Source organism: Talpa europaea (assembly GCF_964194135.1).
Source record: "Talpa europaea genome assembly, chromosome: 1".
Classification (NCBI taxonomy): domain Eukaryota; kingdom Metazoa; phylum Chordata; class Mammalia; order Eulipotyphla; family Talpidae; genus Talpa; species Talpa europaea.
In genome coordinates, this window is record NC_140073.1 from 72,058,602 (window position 1) to 72,072,480 (window position 13,879).

Below are 13,879 nucleotides of genomic sequence, written 5' to 3' on the forward strand. Positions count from 1 at the left end.
CTTACACTTAAAAATCACCATCTTCAACTAGCTACAAAGTATTTCATTGTAAGGATATACCCAGGTTTACCTAGACAACACCTTACTGCTAACTGCTCATGCTTTTTTTTTCTTTTTAATAGAAGGTGGGATCAGGAATAGGAAAAAAAATGACAATCAACATTATTAACAGTTATAGGTTAGACAAGATGCTCCATAAAACCAACTATGGTATTCATCTCCAAAGGATGTGGATGTTTTGAAATATCTTATAGAGGTATTCCAGCTAATTTATTAATCGCTCTCACATACAGACATTCCAAAAAGAACAGTGAGAACTATTATTCTTTGAAAATCTTCCAAAGCTTCCAACTTCCTATATTATCATAAATGCTATTCTCTTATCTGAACTGCACATGTAAAAGAACATATATTTATAAAATCAGAATCACAGATCTAGAAGGTATGTTAGAGATATCCTATTCTACTTACACTATCTTACAAATTAGAAGCTTCTATTTTACTTTACCTAAGAGCCCACAAAATTCCCATTCTCGCATTCTTTCCAGTACGCAGCATTTCTCAAACAGAGCTCCAGCAAGCCCAATAACCCATCCAGTAGTTATTAAAAAGACAGATTTCAATATTCATCCACAAAGATCCTACTCTAGTAATTTGGGTTAGAGGCAGAACTCATTTTTTCCCTTACAAGCACATCGGGGGATACTGAATCAAGGGATCAAAGCTTCAGGCCGTAAGAAAATCACAGGAGAAAAAGAAAGTGTCGAGAATATGCAGCCTCAGGGGCCTCCCTTGTGGCGCAAGGAGTTAAGACGCAACCTATGAAGCTATCCACAGCCACTGCAACATGAGTTTGATCCCTGGCCAGGGAGCTACCCACATGATGCAGCATACCTCTCCTGGCTCACCTGCTGCTCCTCTCAGCAGTGTATTTCAGTCAATCTGCCTGTTCTGTTACCTACTCTGTCTCTGGTGAATTCTCTCACCCCCCCCCCCACCTCCGGCCTGTACCCCAGCTGCTGTTTCATAAATAAATCTAAAAAAAAAAGCAAGCCTCATATCTCATTTCTGCCCCCATAATGGAAGCTACAAAAAAACAGCTACTCACTGGGCCTCCCTGATGGCACAGCAGGTTGAGCCCCGCGCTGTGAAGCTGTCCGCAGCCTCTGCAGCGTGGGTTCGATTCCTGGCCAGCCAGGGAGATACCCACATGGCATGGCAAACCTCTCCTGTCTCGCCCGCTGCTCCCCTCAGCAGTGCTTTGGTCTGTCTGCCTGTTCTACTCCCTGCTCTGTCTCTGGTGAATTCTCTCACCCTCTCACACCTCTGGTCTGAACCCCAGTTCTTGTATAAATAAACAAATCTTTAAAAAAAAAAAAAAAAAGCTACTCACTGCTACTTGAGCTGAATCCATAAATCTCAATCCAAAATAGTCACTTTCAATAAGGTCCAGGTGGTACATAATCTGATCAAACAGCTCTTGTCCTTTGGCTTTTTTCTGAAATAAGAAGAAAATAGGTTAATCAGTAAGTAGCTTATAAGATAATGAAATCTGAACTGAAGGTGTTTATGTAAGAACTCTTCAAAAGCATTGTCTGCGTTACCAAATCATGAGGTAATGGGTAAGATACTATAAATTTCCAAAAAAAAAATAAACACACACACAAAGTCAAAAGAGAAGTTGTGACCTATAGGTGACTTCCCCGAGAACTTCACTTCTTATCAACCAACAAATATTACATTGTAGGTAAGGCTATAAGGAGGAACTCTTCTTTCGTCATATAAATTTTTGAGCCCCTATTTTAAAAAGAGCTTTATAATGTAAGCAGAAAGAGAAAAACATAGAAGTACAAATCATGTGAAATTATAGTTGACAACAGATTTTAGAGAAGAGATAGTCAGCAATGAGAATCATCAGAAGGTGGCTTGGAGAAGATGAGATGTAAACTGGAAAACAATATAAGGTAGGAAATAGAACAATAAAAAATGTAAAGTGGGAGGGAGTATAAGACAATGAGAAAATTTCTGTCATCAATGCAGAAAATACAAAACTGAAGGGGGTAGTTACTAGCAAAGAAATTTATATATTAAAAAAAAAAATAACTCTCAAAGTATGGTCTCTCAGCCCCCGAGCAGTCTCCAGATCCTTTCAAAAGATACACAATGCCCTAGGATTCTCTTCACGAACCTCAAAACAACACAATGCAATAGAGTGAATGCAAAAGCAGATAAAAGAATCAAGTATGTTCTATTAAACCAGGCATTAACAAGATTTGTAAAGGGGCATAAAACAAAGGTACTCATTATATTTTTGGTTTTTTGTGAAAGTTATTTTTATAAACATATAAATATATGTACCCATCCATTTCCCTCCCCCTATAAAATTTTAAATTGTGATTTAGGTATTTCTTATCATTTATAAATGTACATTTATATATAAACATACGTTAGGTTGTGTTTTTAAAAAAAAATTTTTATACTTATTTATGCATACAACAGCTGTGGTACAGGCCAGAGATGCAGGGGGTGAGAGGATTCACCAGAGACAGAGTAGGGAACAGAACAGGCAAACTGATCAAAATACACTGCTGAGGGGAGCAGCAGAGGGGAGACAGAAAAGGTCTGCCCCGCCACGTGGGTTGCTCCGGACCGGCCGGGGATTGAACTCGTGCTGCAGAGACTGCAGACTGCTTCGTGCTGCAGAGACTGCAGACTGCTTCATAGTGTGGTGCTTAACCCCTTGCGCCACCAGGGAGGCCCAAGTTGTGTTTTTAATTTAATCATTAACCTCTACCTTTTATTTAACCTTATTATTTCAACTTGTCTTCTTTTTTTTCCTGTGCTTTTTTATTTAAGGTGTAAATATTTAAGATTTCGGCATCAGCTCAGCAAAACAAATAAAATAAATAAAATTATTAACAAACAAATAAAATAAATAAAACAAAACAAATAAAACAAATTAGCAAACAAATAAAATTAGCAAAACAAATAAAATAAATAAAATTATATAAAACAAATAAAATAAATAAAATTATTATCCATGTATCTCTTTATCAAGATAAGACTCATGTCTCTGATTGCCCTCTACCCAATACTCATCTTGTTTCAGCTGCATACTTCTATTTCTTTCCTTTGCTTGTGACTAACTTTTAAGACAATCTTTATTTTGGTATTTGATGAAAAATGTCACCCATGTCTTATATGTGTGTACATTACACACATCTAGTACCATCTGTTATATTTGTTTTTCCACACTTTTCAGTTCTTCCTCCAAAATGTCCCCCAAGAGGGATTTTGTATGGCTTATCTTCAAAGGTCTTCTATGTTTAAGAATATTTTAATCAGTTAGCTAGATATAAAAGTCAAGATTTCAAGTTATTTTCTTTCAATACTCAAAATATATTACTCTATCATCTTGCAATCTAAGACGCTGTTGAAAAATGTAATGTCAATCTAAATCTTGTTCATTAATAATGTTATTCTCTTAGTAAAGTCTTATATTTTTCTCTAATTCTGACCATCCTAACGTTCACTATAATGGGTCTAGGTATGAGTTTTTTCTTAACTCTATTATACTGCAGGCATTGTACATTGCATTTCAATCAGGTATCTTTCAGCTTTCTAATTCTGGGAAATCAATCTCTATATTTTCCTTAACTATTTTTCATTTATTTTGTCATTTTAACTTTTGTACCTGAGTGCTGGCACTTCAATTTTTTTTTTTAATTTACATACACTTATTACTCCCATTAATCCTGATGGCTGTGACTTATTCACTTACCAAACATAACAAAGATAAAAACTGAGACCGTTTATGACAAAAATCACACAGCTACAAAAACAAAAAACAAAAGATAACACTATAATTTGAATCTTGCTTTGTCTCCCAAGCTCAATTTTCCTTTCACTTTCTTAATGGTGTCCTTGTCCTTTTGACACACAAATTTACTTTTTTTAAAGATTTGTTTATTTATGCATACAAGAACTGGGGTACAGGCCAGAAGTGTGGGGGGTGACAGGATTCACCAGAGACAGAGTGGGGACTAGAACAGGTAGACTGACTGAAATACACTGCTGAGGGGAAGAGTGGGCAAGACAGGACAGGTCTGCTGAGACATGTGGGTATCTGCTTGGTTGACTGGAGATTAAACTCGTGCTGTAGAGCACCAGCTTCATAGTGCTGTGCTTAACCCCTAGCACCACCAGGGAGGCCCACAAATTTAATTTTAAAAACACAATTTACTTTTTCTATTGTTCGTGTTTTTGGTGTCATAGCTAAGAACTGGTGTCAAATCCACAGTCATGAAGATTTATTCCTACATTTTCTTCCAAGAATATTAATTTTTGTATATGGTGTGAAGTAAGGTTCCCACTTCATTATTTGTATGTGGTTATCGAAGTTTTCCCTCACCAGTGGTTGAAAGTCTATTCTTTTTGACCAAATATCAACTGACCATAAATGAATGAGTTTATTTCTGAATTCTTTATTCTGTCCCACTGATCTCTGTGTGTGTATCTTTGTGCCAAAAGCAAACCATCTTACCACTGCTTTATAGTAAGTCTTAAAACTGGGAAGTATAAGTCTTACAACTGGAAGTTCAAGTCCTACTACTTTGATCTTTATCAGTTCTTGCTTTGGCTATTTTGGAATGCACATGAATTTCAAAATCAGTTTATCAATTTCTACATTTAGTTAGATGGTATTCTGGTGGTATTATGTTACATCTGCAGATCAGTTTGGGGTATATTGTTATCTTAACTATTTTAAGTCTTCAAAATTGTGAACATGGGTTTTTTTTTTCATTTATTTAAAGGTATAGCTATATAAGCCTTCAGCACCTAGGTCAGCAAAGTAGGTATACAAAAATCACCTATTGATTAGCCAAATATTTTTGACTGACTTAATACCTCGAAGCAGAGTTTTACAGGACAGGGTATTTTACTAAACAATACTCAGCTTGTAAATCAACTAAAGGAATTACTGTGGCATTTTCAAAGAGAAAATTTAAAAATGAGATCACAAGTTTCTCCCTGATGGTTTATCATTTACTGAATGGTAACCTTACTATATTTAGTTCTTTAAAAAAGGGGGGTGGAGGAGTGGTAAGTATTTAAATCTCTCTACCAATTCTGAGAAAAGGAGGAAAAAAAACTTACCATTATTACTGGTACATATTAATTTGAAGTGCACAGATTTAAATCATTCTATTTCATCACAGGTAATCCCTTCTATGCTGCCTGGGCAATCATCTTAGTTCCATGCTGGCTTACTATGATTACTACTGCCCTAATCCTAACGGAAAAAAAGTGCATGCTGCACTCAATTTCCAAATTCAGTTCAAAATCTTCCAGAATCATACAAGACTGGTTGAGAAGCTAAATAAGAAAAAGAGAAAAACTTTTTCTTTAGAAATTAATATTCCTCTGGCCTGTTTTTTGTTTTGATTTTTTTAATAATGCAATTTAGCAGCCAGGTCAATGCCCATTTTTTATATCCATGCAAACCATCTAGAGTTAACTTACAAAATCAAAGACTTCACCTGCAGAGTTGAACAGGCAGTTGTAGTAATCTCACAGTCAAATCTAAAACTCTTGGTTTTTCCAGTGCAATGGTCTGCAGGAGAGGCCAGCTAGCATTTCTGGCCTTGACCAAGCATCACATACGCCCTACTGAGCATATCAAGCATAAGAAAAACCATTCCATACCAGTCACTAGTCATTTGTTCCACTACTTTAAAACCCAGTGCTGCTTCTCCTCCACACTACACTGCATTTTTAAAAAGCTCCTTTACAAATAAATCCTGCTTTCCAAGTATCAGCCTCTCCATCAACAAGTTTGAGACTTCATACTTTAAACATTAGGTAATAAGAAACTCCTTCCCAGTCTCTTACATAGCAATCTCAAGCTTTTCACCACATATGTAATGATATTTTAAATGGAATAGTACACAAAACTCCTAAGTTACTTATCAAATAAGAAATGAATATGAAAACTATCCGCACAAAGTAACACATATTGGAATTTCTGACAAGCCCTCAAGAAGTCCTTATAGGAAGAAAATTTAAATGCATTAGTCTTCAAGAATAAAATACCCTAAAATATGGAGTCTAAAGACAAATATATAATAAATATAAAACAGAAACTCATAATTCAAAACACTAAGATAGTATGCATCTTTAATTTTATATTCCATTATTTTTAAAGTGTATAAGGTATATACCTAGTATAGCCTAATCAGATTATTCATATAAACAAACAAATGAACTCCTTAATTCTCACTGAGTTTAAGACATTTCAGCTTCCAGAGTTAATTCAACTAAGTATTGTAGCAGCATCACCTTGCACACACTTTTTTATTGCATTTTCGATAGTTTTTTCAAAAAGTTTGTGGGGACGGAAGATACGGTGGAAAATCTTATGAAGATTACAGCAAATCACACATTTTATAACTTAGTTATGTAAATCTTTTAATGCAGAACAAAAACATGAGAAAGATCTCTTTTAATCAATAACCCAAAAAGAAACTCTATTCCCCTAGTACCATAAGCTACACTCCCTTTCCCTCACTTGAAAAAAAGATCTATAAGAAAAAAAAAAGTTAACCTTTTTCAAATATATGGATTGTTTCATTCTGTGAGTTATAATTATTTATTCCTAACTGGGGGAAAAAAAAAAAAACAATTACAAAGTCATGTTTTGAAATAAAGATTACAGAAAAATGTCCCCTGAAAACTACTTTGGGAACAAAGACATAGGCAGTCAGAGGTGAAGGGTTTGAAGAAAATTCTTTTTCTCACTTCATTTCATTAAAATATCTGCAAGCACAAAAAACTGGTTTGTACTGAGGAATGATGCGAGGAGTGTTTTTAAAAATACAGAAACATATAAAGATCTACAAGATCTATAAGATCTTACTTAGTTGCTTTAATAAGTACTCAACAAAGATGGTGAGAAAAACACTATCTACACTATGTACTATTATCCAAAATGGTTCACACCAATAACTGCTCTAATATTTAAATCATTCAGATAACTGCCATTAATTCCAGAAAAATACTATCATTCCAGGTTCCTAAATTACCTGATCCATGTACCTGTAATCTTACAGTCTCTGATTCATACTAACCCACAGCAATTTGCAGGTTTGCAAGACCTACATACCGGCAAGTCTACACTAACATCAGTACCATCCAGCAGGGACACCCGACACGTGATGACAGACTTAGAATCTCCAGCTGCAGGAATATGTATAGCAGCTCGTTGAGCTTCTCTTAGTCTTTCCTTCTCAGCATGCTTTCGCATAGACCGACGCCCAAGTGTTCTACGGAGGAAGCTCAGCATTTTTGCCACTATAAAACCAAAAAGAAAAAGATATCAGAATATTCTGCTACAATTTGCAGCCAAATGATGTTACTTAGTAGTTTACATAAAGTCCTACAGACATTAGTAGATATTTTATTAAAAATGGTTCCTGGTCCATTAAGTTTGAAAAAAATTAAACTGTCTATTTTATTTCAAAGTTTTTATACTTTTACATAAAATAGAGATACAGCTAATATCATTTCAAAATTTATTGAATTATTTATAAGAAGCTCATCTGGTAAGAGGGCAAACTAAGTTCATCAGGTCTTCAGGTCAATAAGTTACATACATAAGTTCTGTGTGTGTCCCTTCCCCCAAATTAGGAGATGTCAGAGACTAAAGGATTCACTGATGATTGTAACACTCCTAAATTCTATTTCTTTAATGAGCATTCATAATTTTAAAAAATCACCTATTTCAGCAAAGAAACAAATATAATTCAAATATTAGTCCTTATCAAATATTCCATTAAAGATTTTAAATTACTACTTAATATAAATATTTCTTGATAATAACAATTACTTACATGTTATTTTTTCCCTTATTTCTATTAAGAACATTATGGTTGATCAGATTAATTAAAATAGTAAGTAGTAATTTTTAAAATACAGCACACATAAATAAGAAATAGATACAACTTACCTTGCCAATGTAATGTTTAACTGACACAACTAAGAGAGTTTAAGAAAAATAGGTGTATATGTAATGAAGCCAATAAACAAAAAAGACAATTATTAATTCAGGAGAAAATATACTGTACAGAGAAAAGGGAAGTATTCACAGAGGCTACATGATCTGTTAATAGTTTAGTCCTAACATTATAAACACTAATTATTAATCTAGCCAAAACTATAAAGTAACTGTAAGAAGAATTGTATAATGGAGATAAGTGTAGGCAGAAAGTTAATTTCTTTTCTTGCCTAGTAGGAATTCAACAGATCATTCCTAAAGCTAAAAATCAAGAAGTAGCAATAAGAGCAAGTTATTTAAAATGTGGAAGTGGCTGTCTTGAGGAGGGAGCAGAATTCAGGAGAGGGCTATTTTTCAGACGAAGCCTTCCGATTAGATTACTTAACTAGACATAACTGGACAAATTCATAAAGGTGACAAAAATAAAAGCTAATGTGAAAATAAGCAAATACTATCGCACTAAAAAATAAGTGTCTGTAAACCGGAAGATTATTGTGCATACATTATAAATATGGACATTATATATGGATATTCCCATGTAATTAAGTAAACTAGCAGAGCCAGAAAAATCTGTCAATTTTATGTTCATCCTAAAGAAATAACTAAAATTTTAGATAGCTCATCTGACTGTAGTCTTTCTCTCCAGGTATAATTTTCCCCAAGCACTGCTCCTTCTGCTAACCTTGCTAACCAGTCCCATTTCAGGTGAAATATGAAAGGCTGCACTTTCATCCCAGACTCCAAAAGCATGTATGCAGAGAATCCCTACTTATTCCTTTTAACTGAACTCCACCAATATCACCCAAAAAAACACACTCTGATAGCCAATGAGCTTGTCCCTTCTATGACCCTTGAAAAAAATTTAATTGCATTACTAATCAGATTTTAAGGATTCACCCACATCACTCCCCTTTACTGTAACTACTTAAGGACACAACTGCTACTCTGACTAGCTTGCCACCTAGCATAGTTCATAATTAAACAATACAACAAGTGTTTAGTTAGTACTCTTACTTGATCCTTAGAAAAGCTCCCCAAAATATGGTCTTATTTTGATGAGGAAATTAAACCACTGATCGGTTCTTATAGTAAACAGTTAAGATGGGCTTAAGCTTTGATTTTCTGACTTCAAATCTCTTTGCTACATCATATACCCATTTATCTAAAACTCACATGTTAAATAGAAGAAATTATCAAATATCACAGCTAAAAAGAAATTCAGTGGAAATACAAACAAAATGTACACGATGAATTTATTTAAATTTAAGTTTTTCCAACAAACAAAATGGAAGGGGGAAAAAGATACAGAGGAGACTACAGATTAGGAGACCTATCAATCAATCAAATGTGTAAGTCTATTTTAGATTATAATACTCATCTTTTCTTAAATTGTCAGAGGTACTGCAGAAGCTAGATGAAAGATATATGGGGACTCTCTACTGTTGTAACTTCTGTGTAAATCTAAAATTATTTCAAATACATTTTTTGACTAAAAGAGAAGTCCTATGTTTGCTTTTTTATATAATTTATATGAAACCTTATGCACCAGTTGATACTTTAAACTAGAGATATCTGAAATCATGGTAAAAATAAAAGCTAAAATATTACAATAATTTAAATTATATTTAAATGACTTAATTAATTGAAATTCAATGAATCAAAAATAATTCAATAGCTATAAATTCAGGATTATACACTCATTTTACCAGTATGCATACTTCTATGCATTCAGATTAACTGTCAAAGCCATGACAATTGTCATATGAATATCCTAATGAAATAACATATACATACACACACACACATCCCTGAATACTGACAAGATTGTTTATAATAACCCAGAAATTACTGTTATTTTTCTTTCAGATAAAATAGTGGTATTAAAGATGTGTTCCAACAAAAGTCTATCTTCTAGAGATACATGTTGAAATATTTATAGAAGTGACATGTGGTCTAGTATTTGCATCAAAACAGAACTAGGGAGTTAAGAGGGGATAGTTAAAACAAACTAGCTAGCTAGCTAGCTAGCTAGCCATTAATTGTTGAAGAGGGATGATGGATACATAGATTTCATTAAACTATTCTCACTAACTCTGTAAGATGTTGAAAATTTTCCATAAAAAATAATTTTTTTAATGGTATATCTTTTTTTTTTTTTAAAGATTTATTTATTTATACAAGCACTAGGTACAGTCCGAAGCGCCAGAAGTTGAGAGAATTCATCAGAGCCAGAGCGGGGAGTAGAACAGGCAGACTGACGGAATACACTGCTGAGGGGAGCAGTGGGCGGCAGGAGAGGTCTGCGCGCCCTGTGGGACCCTCGCTGGCGGCCGGGGATCGAACCAGCGCTGCAGAGGCTGCAGGCAGCTTCGCAGCCCAGCGCTCAACCACTGCGCCACCAGGAAAGGCCCCATAAAAAATAATTTTATGGGAAAAAATGTTCAAAATTCACAACACTGAGGTTCCTAGGAATCCAACAAATTAAAAATGAAACAAGTTTCCTGACTTTAATCTTACTCTACACCTTCAAACAATACAAGTAGAGTTAACTTGCTAAGGATAATCACAGCTTCTTTCATATTTAGATTCTTATTAGTCATATTTTTAACTATAGAAAACCCAATGTCACAAGTAACAAATTCTCCACAAAAATATGAAAGCAACTTACACAAAAATAAATTTCCAGATTAAAAGTGAAAAACATGAGAAACTAGAACAAATAATCTATTAGGGAGAAGGCCTTTTAAAAATTATTCAGCAAAGAAATTTACCTTAAGGACTAGTATACAATTTAATAGAGAATTATTACAAATTGTTAAGATAAACACAACAGAAAAAAATGGGCCGAATATGAAGAAACAAGTTCTAAAAGTTGATACTCAAGGAAAATTGATAACAAAGATTTCCGACCTCAACAGTTACCAAGGAGATCCAAATTAACAAATAAAATTGTATTTATCATTAAAAAATATACAAACAAAATGAAGTCATTCAACAAAGCCAGTGTTGAAAAGGCCATGGGACTAACAGTCTGTCCTGTCTGGAGTAGAATTTGAACACAGGATCAAAAATGTTGACATGTATACCTTTCCCCCTGCAATTCTATTTCTGGTAAGATGTCCTATAGAAATAAGTCTCACATGTGGTCCAAGTCATAGAAACAAGTATTTTCAGGGTATAATTAAGTTTAAATATTTCTGTCAAGTAGTTGAATGGCATACAGTACTGCTGCTTTTTAAAGTACTGCTGACCTACACGCTGGCAAACAAGACTTATAAGTGAAAAATGAAATGAGAGAAAAATGAAAATTCCACACTAAGGTGGGACATATACACAGGACATACATCTTTTATATACACGTTTACAAGCAAAGACTAAAGAACATGCAAACTGCTCAGTGTGGTTATCTCTGCAGAGGGTCATAAGGAGGACCTTAAATCTTCCAAGAATGTATGACCTGTCTTGAGAGTTTTACAAAATTTATTGTTAAAAGTTTTCCCACATTCACTCTTTCCACCCCCAACTCCCACTTCTGTTTTTTCATGCCGCTGCAGTGGAGTTTCAGCAACCACACATCTGATCCCTGTTTAAAACTTTGTCATGACCTTGCTCCCTAATCCAACTCCTCCTACCTGCCTGACTCTTGAAGCAGCCTACTCCTGCTAGCTCTGCTCAGCCCAAAAGGCTTTTTTTTTTTTTCTGCATCATTGCTTGTTCCATTTGTCTCGAATGTTTTTTTTTTTTCCACTTCACCTCTCTCCAACCCTCATCCACTTGACATGGCTAACTATTTCTGGTTGAAATGTCTTTTCCTCAGAAAAACATTCCAGGACTCCTGGATCTAAAATAATACCACTCCTACTACCATTAGAATTTTACTTACTACATTTAAGGAAACTGTAATTAAATACTCATGGTTTATTACTGTCTTTCTTTTAACCATACTTCAGACTTAGGACAGGTACTTAGTTTGACTTGCTCACCATTATAACCTCGATAGCACAATCTGCATATTAAGCACAATAAAGAACTCATCTGAGATGAAAATGATGAGGTGGGATTTGCGATGGTAGGTTTATGTTTCTTATTTAAAAACAAGTTTTTAATCTGATTTCAAATTTTTCAGAAGTGTGCTAAACAAGAGAATAATCTCTTTAGGATCACACAAATGCAAATTCAAGTAAACCAAATACTGCTTAAGTTAATTGAAGCTTTTAAAATATATAGATCTAAAACTCCAAAGTTTGTCATGAAATGTGTATACTCTCATACATAACAGGTGGCAACAATCTCTGGCAAGCAACTGCTTTTTTAATGACTCAATAGACCAATACACCGCAAATGTAATAAAGATACTAGTGTCTTTAACCCTATAACCCCAATACAGAATATGATGGGTAAGAGAATAATTCAATTGAAGTTACACCCGTTTTCTAACTAAGTTTACCTATAAAAAGAAAAGCCTGCACACATACATGCAAGTCACCCACTAGGTTAGGGAGGGCTCGGGAACATGTCCATTATGTTAGAAATCGAATTATGGGCAGATTTTCACCCAATTCTTAAAACATTGCCAAACGGCTTAAAAGACTTAGTTCTCCTTGCTCTTAGGTAAATTAACGAGACTGACACTGTTTACTCGGCAAAGAACCCATCATTAACACGCCCCAAAACACGGGTGGGGGCGGGGAGGGCCCGGGCCCTGCTCCCCGGGGACACACCTGCCTTCCAGAAGATCCCGCGGCTCGAGTCGTTTCTCAAACGCAAATCAGCCCGAAAAGTCCCAGGGCTTCTCGTGACAAGACGGGACCCACACTAGGTGTGTTTTCTCCCTCGACCTGCCACGTCCACCTGCCGGCGGGACGGCGAATCCCCCGCCTCCCGCGCAGTGGCCGGGCTCGGGAGCGCAGGGCCGGGGCTGCACTCGGTCCCGCACACGTTCCCGGTTTCGCCCGCGGCCCGCCGCTCGGTATCGGCTGAAACTGCAGCGCCCGGCCCATTGGCCGCCTCCGCCCCTCCCCTCCCCGCCCCTCCCGGCGGGTCCGACACTCGGCGGCCCGGGAGGGGCCGGGCGGCGGGAGGGTCCCTAGGCGGGCCCGCCGCACGAGCGGGCGCCAGGGCGAGGCTGCAGGGTCCCGGGAGCAGGACAGGACGCGGGGAGCGGGGACCCCCGGCGCGGGGCCTCAGGGCCGCTCTTACCTGCGCAGGACGGCGACAACGGAGCGTGGGAGGCTGCGCGAGCGCCGGGCTGAGGAGGGGTCGCGACTCCAGCGACGTCAGGAAATGGCGACGGCGGCGCACGCCCACCGCGCCAGTCGCCCAGGACCCTCGCAGTCCGCCGCCCGCCCCTTGAAGCCCCCGAAGCCCCGCCTCCCGAAGGCGGGGCCTCCGCCCTTAAACGGGCGATGGCACCGCCCCGGAAATCACGCGGCTAGGCGAGACGAGGGTTAAATCGGCCATGCCGGGCGGGCCCGACCCGGAGCCCGAGCTCAGCGGCCGGGCGTCCGCTGCGGCTTTAAGGGGGCGCGGCTCGCGGACCGGCCGCCGAGGAGCGCGCGCCCGCGGACGACCCGCCGGGGGGCTCGGCGCCGGGGCCGCCCGGGTCGTTCATCCGTGCGCGCCGGGCATTAGCGCGTTCTGCGAGCGTTCACCGCCGGCGTCGAGGGAACCGCGTTCTCGCGGGGAGGAAAGCTACAAGCCCGTCCCTCGCGCGGTGAGCGTCGCGAGGAGACTCCGCGGGAGGACGGGGCGGCGAGCGCGACGGCCGGGGCGTGTGTGCGGCAGCCGGGCTGGCCTCGGGGGAGGCGGGGAGGGAGGCGCGCTCCG

At 37.9% G+C, this 13,879-nt stretch overlaps 1 protein-coding gene across 3 annotated transcripts in view; it reads right to left on the reverse strand.

Moving 5' to 3' along the window:
* Positions 1-7,342, reverse strand: part of EPB41L5 (erythrocyte membrane protein band 4.1 like 5) — a gene marked incomplete at both ends in the record, with an annotated part of 90,604 nt that extends 83,262 nt beyond the window's left edge. For all 3 annotated transcript variants that reach the window (XM_084240729.1, XM_084240728.1, XM_084240730.1), the window contains 2 exons: positions 1,394-1,498; positions 7,163-7,342. In XM_084240729.1, the coding sequence (XP_084096855.1) occupies positions 1,394-1,498; positions 7,163-7,342 (285 nt within the window). The remainder of the gene's footprint in view (positions 1-1,393; positions 1,499-7,162) is intronic.
* Positions 7,343-13,879: the final 6,537 nt, after the last annotated feature.